Raw genomic sequence first — 11,350 nt, forward strand, 5'->3', positions numbered from 1 at the left:
TTGATAACTTTTCCTTGTTTGTAAAGGGCGCTGTGACTCTGCGTCTGTGTGTGTCTCTTGGGGGAGTGCAAACAAGGGCAAAGTGATTATAACCCTTCCACCAGGGTGAACATTTTAAACAAACACCTATAGAAGGAAGTCTTGATTGACTTGACTTACTCTTCCTCTCCGCCCAGGCTGAGGGAGTGTCCTCTTCCAGCTCGTATAAAGCCAAATGCTCCCGTGTGTTACAGAGCATGCAGGCAGAGACGCGGTGCTGCACCGACACAAAGGAGTGAGAGAGAGAGGGAGGGTAGACTGGAAGTATCCACAGATTTTCAGAAAGTAAAACGCCTGTGTTGGATATCACACGTACTAAACATACTCGCAAACTGCGTGCGCATTAGCATGAGTTTGGCACTTCTCCTGGATTAACTGGACTTGCAGCCTGCTTGCAAAAAGCAAGTTCGCTCTGACTTTGGAGGACAAAACGCGCACAGAAAACAACGATGGATAGGAGCATCCCGGGATGGTGCGTGCTGTTAACCCTGGTTCTGCACGGAACGCGCTGCTTGGCTGCCAAAGAGCTCCAGTGCCAGGAGATCTCCGTACCTCTGTGCAAAGGCATCGGCTACAACTACACCTACATGCCCAACCAGTTCAAACACGACACGCAGGACGAAGCCGGCCTGGAAGTGCACCAGTTCTGGCCGCTGGTGGAAATAAAGTGTTCCCCCGACTTGCGCTTCTTCCTCTGCAGTATGTACACACCGATCTGCCTTGAAGACTACAAGAAACCGCTGCCACCGTGCAGGAGTGTGTGTGAGCGGGCCAAAGCTGGATGTGCGCCGCTCATGAGACAGTACGGCTTCCCGTGGCCAGACCGGATGAGATGCGACCTGCTGCCCGAACAAGGCAACCAGGACACGCTGTGCATGGACTACAACCGCAGCCAGACCACCACTGTCTCTCCTGTGGTGGCGAAGCCAACCAACCGACCCTTAAAGCCGTACAACACCAAGAAGAAGAGCGGCTATGGTCGTGGGATCCCCGGTAAGCACAAACCAGCAGCGTCTACGTGTGAAACGGGATGCTTCTGCCGTGCGCCCATGGTGCCCGTTACCAGCGACAGCCACCCTCTGCACAACCGCGTTAAAACTGGACAGATCTTGAACTGTGCCATTCCGTGCCACAACCCTTACTTTACACCAGAAGAGAGGACTTTTACTGCCTTTTGGATCGGCCTGTGGTCGGTTCTGTGTTTCATCTCCACTTTTGCAACTGTGGCGACCTTTTTAATTGATATGGAGAGGTTTAAGTACCCGGAGCGCCCCATCATATTCCTCTCCGCCTGCTACATGTTCGTGTCAGTTGGATATATTGTCAGACTGATCGCTGGACACGAAGAAGTTGCCTGCAATAGAGAAAACGGCGGAGAATACATTCACTATGAAACCACTGGTCCTGCTCTTTGTACCATCGTTTTTCTGCTGATCTACTTCTTTGGCATGGCCAGCTCGATCTGGTGGGTGATTCTGTCCCTCACTTGGTTTCTCGCTGCAGGTATGAAGTGGGGTAACGAGGCAATAGCCAGTTACTCACAGTACTTTCATTTAGCCGCCTGGCTCATTCCCAGCATGAAGTCCATCGCGGTTCTGGCTCTGAGCTCAGTGGACGGGGACTCCGTAGCCGGGATTTGCTATGTAGGCAACCAGAATTTGGACAACTTGCGGGGCTTTGTGTTGGCACCGCTGGTTATCTACCTGTTCATCGGTACCATGTTTCTGCTGGCCGGCTTCGTCTCGCTGTTCAGGATCAGGAGTGTTATCAAACAAGGAGGCACAAAAACTGATAAACTGGAGAGGCTGATGATCAGGATAGGAGTTTTCACTGTTTTATATACAGTCCCGGCCACTGTCATAGTGGCGTGTTACTTTTACGAGCAGCATAACAGGCAGACGTGGGAAATTACGCACAACTGTACGTGCATGACGGACCCGAACAGGCAGAGGCCAGACTATGCTGTGTTTATGCTGAAATACTTCATGTGCCTCCTGGTGGGTATCACGTCGGGAGCTTGGATCTGGTCCGGGAAGACCTTGGACTCCTGGAGGACTTTTTGCACGCGGTGCTGCTGGGGTAGTAAAGCCTCAGCGGGCTCCATGTACAGTGACGTGAGCACTGGACTGACCTGGAGGTCTGGGACGGCCAGTTCCGTCTCCTGCCCCAAACAGATGCCACTTTCCCGGGTTTGATCAGGTGGATTGGACGCCCAGTTGCCCAATCTCATGTCATTTGACACTAAAGACTTAAAACCAGCTTTCTGGGGGCAATGTGTCATAGAGAATGATTTTTGTTTTGTTTTTAATGGGTAAATTATTAAACGTCAGTCCCCAAACTGCTAGTTAAAGTCAAGCTTTGTTCCTGAGCACTCCCCTAATGTGAAAGTTTAATGGATTTATGCTCCGGTTTGCTTATAAAACTTAGATCAGTTTGACTTATGGAAAGTGCTCTTCCCTTGCCTTCTTCCAGTGACGTCCAGGGGTTTTGAATAGAGGGTTTGAGAGGGGGAGGGGTGACTAATTGTGTTGGGATTGTCCATCAGCGTGTTGTAATTAGCACATTAATGAGCGCCTAATGGCTTCTCTTTAAATAATGAGACTGCCAGCAGCAGAACAATGTACCTGGCACGAAGAATGCAGAGTCTTATCTGGGCTTAATTGAATGCACACAGCTGACAAGATCCCCCTTGTCGATAGGTTATGTGGTATATCTGAGTATCTCCTTATTCTCACTGCAAAGAGCCGCTGTGTCTTAAACACAATATTCACAATGAGACTGTTCTGCTAGAAATGAGGCCATTGCTGGGCTGTTTTGTCTACAAGATGGATTTATGCGTACATTAATCAATGCCTTAATACTGCCTCGTACGGGTTGCATTTGCGCATAAAGTGTATTTATATAATTATTGGTGTACATACATTGTACATTTGTACATTGAATTTTACGAGACTGTAAATATATATAATTTCCATTTTGATAGAAGATTTTATTTTGAGAATAAAACAACTTTTATTGAACGTTTACTCATGTTTCCTGGTTATTCTCAATACTTGTTTCTCCTGGAATCTGACACTGTCAAACTGTGTATTTCTAAGTTTTTGTTTTTAAGTTGTTGATGCAATTCATGCCTTGAAGCAGCATCTCAGTATTCAGACTAATGAGCAGAGTGCGCAAGGTGCTAAAGTCTCAGCATCTCTGTGCGCAATGGCTGAACTATGACAGCTGTAGTTTCATTTATATTTAACTAAAACATGTAAATTGCTTTTGTAGTCACGTGGGATAAGCTCTATTAAGCGTCCCTGGTGCTGCAGATTTACATGCTGTGAGACGAGGAGAACAATATCGGCACGGCAATGGTGAAACTACAGGTGGTCTTCTTAGTTTAAAGCCCCCTGCGCTTAAGATTTGTTATTAACTGTTGACTTCTGTTCTCTGTCGAGCTTAATGTCTCACATTTTACTTTATCCCACATAGATCGCCCAGTCTTCAGTTATTCGTTTTTGGAACAGCGGTAGTGGAAGAGGGACATTTGTTATTCCCGGTGTTATTTTTGGTTTGGCCATCAGAAGTTAAAGAAGAAACCGTCTGTTAAGCCAGGACAAAAAATGCTTATTATAAGAGGTTTAAGCTGAAGGCTCCCATAACTCTTAATAAGATGGATCATTTACAAATGTGATGACCGAGGCTTCTAATTAAGACGTCAGAGAGGAGAGACAGATTTGAAACTCTCTCCATCGTGATCACGTCTCTGCAGTGTGTGGTCCGCTTATCCTGTTGAACATCATCACCCCATTGTGGTTCTATTTGTGTCCATAATTTGGAAAAGGAAAAAAATGATTCCTGTTCTCCAGCATGATAAATCCACACGCTATTCATAAACTCAAATGTTACAGCAAAACCTTATGTGTTCAAAATTGGGGGGGAAATTGTACTTCGCTAAGAACGAGGGAAACGATAATAAAATGCCGCCATCTTCTGGTCAAATTATTAAAAGCTGTCAGCCATCAGTGACTCACAAAGCACAAAACTAACAGTAGCAGCTACAAATTAGTTTAATTTAACATAAAGCCTGAAAAACCTTCGTTTAATCTGAGAGTATGAAGATAAGGCTCAACTCTTATGTAAGATAATGCCTCTAAAAACAATCTGTCATCTTAATGAAGATCCTTTCAAAAATTTCCATTTCCTTTTTCCCCAAACACTCCCAGTTAAAGCTGTAAAGTTTCCATACATCACAAATCATATGGAAAATTAAATTAAATACATATTTTACGACTTTTCAAATCAAAAATAAGGAGAACAGTTGTCTTCACCTATTAAGTGGTCAGTGATTTATTTATTATTTTTTTGTGAATAGGTGTTTATTCTGTTTATGGGGTTTGTTTTATTACTATTTTTAGGTAAACATATGGACATTTCTGACTCCAACATTAAATGGCTTTTAAGTGACCTGATTCTGTCTGCACACAGGGCATCAGTTCGAATCACTTATTTCCTACAGAGGCCATTTTGACATGTTTCAATTTGTCTCAGAACAAATTGCTCTGCCACTACTTGTTAGGCATGAGACAAGTTTGCTTCCTCTTCCCGTGGTGTGTGTATATTTGTGTTGTGGCAGGGGGGTTGGGCATGCTCCCTTAAGCCCACAAGCAAAAAATCAACAGAGGAAATGGGTCAAGAGGTCGTGCCCGATCCATCTCCTTCTAACATAAACAAGATGCTGACTTGCCAGTTCAGCTCATCACAGCCAGATCCTATTGGTAAAACCCAGAGAGCCCAACTCGTCTTAGTTTCCTCCAATTAGGATCTTCGTGAATGCAGTCTTTGTATAATGACCTAATTCGATGTCAAACTGACTGGTTGGGAATAAATCATGTTAAGATGTCTGAATGGCTTATATGGGCTGTTAAAGGTCACATAGCAATAGGAACCTTTAATTTCATAGAGTATACAGAGCTGGGGGGAGAGCATTTAGCTTTCATTATCAACCATTGTCATGTCAGGGCTGATTTACAATGCAGTCTTAAGCAAACAGTGCTAACTGACAGGTCTGTGATGGACGGAGGACCTCACTGCTTTCTGTCTCGGAGCATGCTAGAACAAATGCCACATTACTCTGAAAAGAAGTGTTTAAGGAAAATGAATGACTTAAAAATAATAATAAATAGCTGCATGAGAAGTTTGACAAGCCAATGTGGCCAAATGAAAACCTGCTTTCTAAGCTCTAAAGTGTCATAAAATTAGCCCACTGATATTCTAATAAGCTTATAAGAAATAATTTTTAATACCACTAGGTAAAAGTGAATGTTTTTTATTTATCTGTGTAGTTTTTGACAGGATTACATAAATGCTATTAAGACCCATCAAGTTTACTCTACCTGCATTTTTAAAATCGCAAATGCCTACATGTCAAGTTATGCGAGGTGAAGGGTGCAGAGGTCACAGGTCAGAGGTCATATTTGTCTGGCATGCAGGGGCAAAAAGATCAGCCCACTAAATAATTATTAGCTGTAACTTGATCGCTTTGGACATATCTGATTGTGCAGAATGGATTCCTCCAGTAAATGTCTTAATGATTAAAACATCCACTTTGTTTTAGATGTTTTTAATTTTTAATTTTATTTTCATTTTTCTTACAAGCAGGGACAGAGTGAGCAAAGATTATCTTTCACTTGAAAATCAGAGTTATGACCAGGGTTAATAGAATACGATTGATGTGGGCATTTGCCGTAAAGTTTATGGTTCATTTAAAAAGTGTAGGTGCTAGCACTTTTGGATCTCTAATACAAACATGAATCCAAAACAGAGTCCAAGATGCAGAGTAACAAACAATGCAAATGGCAAGATAACACAGAGGGAAAGAGGCAGGCAGGAAATCAGTACGATGCAACAAGGGAACACAGGTAAGAGAAGGTTACTTATACACATAAGGGGATGAGAGAGGTGGAGAAAACCAGAACATGGGAACACCAGACACCAGGAATCTGAAAATGCAGGATTACAAGTGTAAAAAATAAAATAAAATTAAAAAAAACTCAACCTACAACAGAGATAAAACAAAAGGGTTGAAATAATAAATAAAACGCAAACTTGGGAAACAAACTGAAGATTTTTAATAATAAACAGGATTCAAAATGACATGACAAATAACGCTTTAGTAAGACACTAGAAAAGGGGCTTCTAAGTGTTTATGCTTTAGAAGAAATGATAATTGCATCAAGGTCCTTTTTAATGATGTACATAAAGCATAAGCTTTGCTCACAGCACAAGCCAGGGAAATGCTGGCTGAAACATTTTCTCCTTTTCAAAAAGATTTTCATGTGTTTGCTGAAATTAATTCGTGAGCTTTTTTGTCTTCTGCTTGGGCTCTTTAATAAGCTAATCTGCAGACAAGAAGCCACAGCTACTGTAAGAAAACACCTGAAAGCTATTCAACATTTCTTCACATAGGCTCGTTGTCTCTCTCTCTCTCTCTCTTATTTATTTATTTATTTATTTACGCTCCAATCCCTGTATCAAGAACATCAAAGGGGGCATGATAGATTTTCTCTTTCTCTGTATAGTCATCAGGGACAACCTTATCCTCCCATTCATCTCAGCTACATCCTCATAGGTGAGAAGGGTGCTGAGGGATCAATATTTTTGATGCCTCTGACATCTTCTCTGATGTGCTGCTGTGGTCAATGTTGAGTTTTCCCTCTTACTTCTCAATCTCCTCCGTCTGTCACCCATGAGATCCGACCGCGTTATAACACCGGAGGCGCTCGCAGGTTGATGCGTCAACTCCAGCTGAGGATCGATGAGAAGTCTAAGTGTCAACTCTTAATTCTCTGCTTTGTACTGATATACAACACAGACTCCACAAAAGAAGAACTTGGTTTCAGAATTAAACATTTAACAATGAATGAAATATGCATTTATTTTTTTATTAAAAAATGGAAACTGACCAGAGCTTTAATCAAAGAAATAATGGATCACACTTACATGGAAATGTAAGCATTAGTTATGTTTTATCAATCATTACAGTCTTGTATATGATTTACTTTTATAGGTGTTGAACTAAATTGAACTGAGTTGAGTTAAAAAATTGAATTGACGCTCACTCCTTTCTGTCCTGTTGGCTGTGTTTCTCCTTTCTTGACCAGAAGGTGGCAGTAAAAGCAGTAATCAGCAAACTATTAAAGAAAATCATTGAGCTGTAATTATTAAATAATCACCCATGACATTGAACCCAAAACCAGAAGTATATAAAGACATTAATGGGTTTCCATTGATAAAGTTCTGTGCATGGCTTCCCTGATTTGGTTGAGAAGAAATTCATTGACTGCAAAGTTCATAATGACAGTGTCCATGCTGTTGGGCCTGAGTGAGAATAATTGTGTGCAGCGAGGTTCCTAAATCTGGAGAAATGCCTACAGTAAGGAAATAAGAGATGTCCAGCTATCACATATCAGCATAATGCATAGATGTCCACATACTTTTGCTTTAATCACATTTTTATGGAGTTTTAGACACTTCTGTAAAAGGTTCTGTGTGTAAACATCTTTTAATTAGCTGGTCTGACCTGTGAAGCAACACCAGTGACAGTGCAGTCCTTTGTCAGAGCACCCAGCTGATGACGTGCCAGCCTCCTAATACTGCTTTGTGTTTTAGCTGCCCCAAATAGCACAGCAGGACAATGAGAAGAGCACGAGGCATGTGTTAAGGAGTCATGCAACACTGTAGGTGCTCTATTGTTTTGTTCACAGTCACTGATTTAAACAGACTGAGCTCAGTAATTACATAGAACTACTGCATGACAATGGACAGTAAATGTTTCTTTGAATTTAAAATAGTGGTTCGCACTGTTGCTTCACAGCAAGAAGGTCCTGGGTTCAAATCCACAGAAAGGATGAGGCCTTTGCGTGTGGGTACTCCAGCTTCTAGGAGTTTAGGATAACTGGTGACTCTAAATTGCCCATAGGCGTGAATGTGAGTGCCCCTCTGTGTTGGCGCTGTGGCAGACTGGCAACGTGTCCAGGGTGTACCCTGCTTCTTGTCCTATGGGGCTGGGATAGGCTGCCAATCTGAATTAGATGAGCAAATAAAGATGGATGGAAAGTCATCAAAGTATTGTTTTTCTGCACAAGTTTAGATATTTATATGGTGGAAATGTCACATAACTGTGTTTAAAAATGACTTCACACAGAAATTGTCTAAGTGCACAAAGAAACCAACAGTTCTTACTGTGAGACAAATAATAAAAGACGCACAACAAATAATCAGTTACTCACGGGAGAGAGTAGATTACTCAAATGATGAAACAACAGCAATGTAAAGCCTGACATTCACAGAAAACATTCATCAACTGCCCATCAACTACTCCTGTACTCTGTTGATGTTCTCCTTCATTAGAAACAAACTGTGCGCCTTTACTTTCAGAAAAAAGCAAAGAATAGATCTAATGTGTCATGATGGCATTATTTCATCTTTTTAGCAGCAGCACTCCCTGACCTGCACGTTAAAATGTAAAAGTTTGCTTTGCATGTTGAGCTGATCTTGTTTGATGGAGGTGACTAGGCTGAAGTCTGATGTAACCTGAGCAGGGTTAGCTTAAGTCAGGTCATGGCTAGGTCATCAGCTGGTCATATGAGAGGTCAGAAGTCAGGTTGGTGTGCATTGGTTGTGGCTGCTAGACGTACTGCGAGACACAGTAATCCAGACAACAGCTGAGCACTGTTACCGCTACTTTATTAAGGTCAGCCTCGATGAAGCAGTCGGGGATTTTTTCCTTACTTATTTTGAACGCCTCCTTTTCTCATAATGAAACAAAAATAGCTCAGGGTGTAAAATTAAACATGCTCAGACCTGCCATGACTGTTTCATAGTGTTAACAGTGAATTTTGTCGTATCAAGATGGCTTTGATTCTTAGAATTTAGCTTTTTTTTGTCATGAAAGAAATGTATTTATTTCTAATATGTAGCTGCTCAACATGTAACATTTGACATGCTGAAATACAAAATCTGCACTGTGTGTTTTAAAGCAGCATTAAATGATTTTGAGCCACTTGGAGGAAATTGAAGAAAATGTAAAGCAAAACTCTGACACATTATGTTCTTTTAATGTTGGCATGATGTACATGTTAGTTAGCATTTGTGTTTACATGTATAGAGAAGCACTACAGCATGGTTAGGACAGTTTTCCTTCTCCTTTTAGCTCTGGTGTTAATCTCCAACAATATCTGTATTCATTAGTAGAAAAACAACTTTAGGTTTCTAGCTGGTAACTTTATTTTTCTGCAAAATTAAAAGGATAAACACATTTTATGAGAGTGGAGTGGTCATCAAATCAAAACAACATGCTAAAAGATAATAAAGTTCTGTAGAGCTGGAGGAAGCTGCAGGGCTCTCGCTATGAGGTCCCTATTTCAGAATTTACAGTATTTTATCAACTGTAAATTTTATTAGTCCATAATTCCCAGAACTTCCTGGTAAAGAAGAATTTATTTATTCACATCTAACAAAATATTTGGTTTTGTTAATGAGGTAAATGTGTGTGCAGGGCCAATAATGAACAGCCACGGTCAGCCAATTAGACCCATGCTCTCTTGTCTTGAGAGCCGTCGTTACGGCACTGCCGGATTGGTGTTGTTGCTCTGGGGTTCGTTGGTGATTCCTTGTCTGTTTGAGAGAACAGTGGAGGTTTTAAGTGGTGCTGAGGGGCAAAGTGAGATGACACTGATGTGCTTGTGGGTGACCGAGGCTTCACTTCTTTGCCATCTGTATTTTCTGGCCTCTTGTCATTAGCTGCACTAGTTCTAACCGTGGTCCCAACACTCGCCTTCATTTGAAAAAGTCCACTATTTGCCACAACTCCATCAGCAGGTTTTTCATCTCTGAGGCCATTCACCTTTGAGCTTCCACTTGGGCTGGATCGTCTGGTTAAAAGAATATCAGTGTCTTCTGTCACAGTTGCCACTCTAAACATGCTGTTTTGCTCTCTATTACTTATCTCCTCCATCAGCATCTCCCTCTTCCTCCTCCACCTCAGCATTGCTTTCACAGAGTTCACCAAATCAACCAAACTTAACAGGACTGATAAAAACGCAACGCAGAGCATGAAGTTGAGCATTAAGTTCTTTTCTGTTGGTCTGGATATGTAGCATTCAACTCCAGATGTGCAGGGAGCCTCATAACAGAGGAAACTCTTAGGAATCGACAAACCAAAGAGAAAGAACTGGGCTGCGCTAAAAATAGCTTCTAGAAGAATTCGTAGAATTATAACTATGAAGTAAGCGCCGTAGAAGCGTGGCGCTCCCACGCATGACCTCCCAAGTGGGAGGTCATGAAGCAGGGCTTTATGCGAGGACGACTCTCTCGAGGATTCTGAATTCTCGCTGCAAGGCGAGCCTCCTCGACTCCTGCCCCAGTAGAAACCTCCAAAATAGGGACATGACAAAACTTTGTGCATGATGTAGGTGGCAAACATCAAATGGAGAAGACCGAGAAGAGTAAGGTGGAAGAGCCAGAGACGGAGGACAGAGACGGGAGCAAATAGATCAAAGCACACGTTAGAGCAGCCTGGCTGCATGGTGTTACAGTTAAATCTGTCCTGTTCGTCACTAAAGAGCGTGAAGCCGGCCAGGAGGAGGACAAGCAGACGGAAAACCAACATCAGTACCCACCAGGTTTTGCCTGTAATGAAGATGGTGAATATGTCTGAATATGTGCTACCAAATCTTTTCAATGCCTAATAAGTAGCTGTATTTTTTAAGTAAAGTTAAATACAGCTAAATAAGCATATAATGTATTAATGTTAGTAATTTAAAAATAATAGCAACAGTAAATTGTCACAGGAAATCCTTTTGTCGTGTTAGAGTGATAAATCATTATAAAGCACCCGCTTATACACAAATAATTCATGAAAACGTTTTAATGATTTCACTCGTTAATTTGAATATTCTGCCACACCGACTTACCAATAAAGGACACATTTTGATTTATAGTGATGAAGAATATCTCTTTTGCCCCCATCATCCTCATTCAACGCCTCTTTTAAACTGGCAAGTCCGACTTCTGATGATGTTTCGAGGTGATGTCCCCCGAGTTGCTCTCTCCTTTAACTTGCTTCTAAAATCACAATGCTGATCGTCAGCGCTTCCCACTAAACACACTGACCTCTAACGCGCTGATAGTGCCTCTTACCCTGTCTGCAGAGCACAGGACCTGCGGAGAGAGCTATTCTTACCGTGCTGCCATCAAAGCATTGTTGGGATGTCTAGGTACAAGTCAACTTTACTGGAAACTGGCCGTCACACTCACACATGGC

The 11,350-nt window shown here is 41.9% G+C and overlaps 2 protein-coding genes across 2 annotated transcripts; one reads left to right on the forward strand and one right to left on the reverse strand.

Annotated features, from left to right (window-relative positions):
* The first annotated feature begins 215 nt into the window (after positions 1-215).
* On the forward strand, positions 216-3,056 carry LOC101487122 (frizzled-8). The gene has a single exon (XM_004565532.4). The coding sequence runs from the start codon at positions 489-491 to the stop codon at positions 2,232-2,234; it is 1,746 nt and encodes a 581-aa protein (XP_004565589.2). The 5' UTR covers positions 216-488; the 3' UTR covers positions 2,235-3,056.
* A 6,557-nt stretch (positions 3,057-9,613) lies between these two features.
* On the reverse strand, positions 9,614-11,055 carry LOC101472089 (gap junction delta-4 protein-like). Its single transcript, XM_004565565.2, has 2 exons — positions 11,001-11,055; positions 9,614-10,716 (listed from the first exon to the last, which is right to left on the reverse strand). Exons 1-2 carry the CDS (start codon positions 11,053-11,055, stop codon positions 9,614-9,616), a joined length of 1,158 nt encoding a protein of 385 aa, XP_004565622.2.
* Positions 11,056-11,350: the final 295 nt, after the last annotated feature.

Source organism: Maylandia zebra, linkage group LG18, assembly GCF_041146795.1.
Source record: "Maylandia zebra isolate NMK-2024a linkage group LG18, Mzebra_GT3a, whole genome shotgun sequence".
Classification (NCBI taxonomy): domain Eukaryota; kingdom Metazoa; phylum Chordata; class Actinopteri; order Cichliformes; family Cichlidae; genus Maylandia; species Maylandia zebra.

Excerpts from the sequence above, each read along its gene's own strand:
- LOC101487122 (XM_004565532.4), top strand. The coding sequence starts at position 489 with ATGGATAGGAGCATCCCGGGATGGTGCGTGCTGTTAACCCTGGTTCTG.
- LOC101472089 (XM_004565565.2), bottom strand. The coding sequence starts at position 11,055 with ATGGGGGCAAAAGAGATATTCTTCATCACTATAAATCAAAATGTGTCC. Across the intron at positions 10,717-11,000 it reads TCAAAATGTGTCCTTTATTG|GCAAAACCTGGTGGGTACTG; the intron begins GTAAGTCGGTGT and ends TCTTCATTACAG.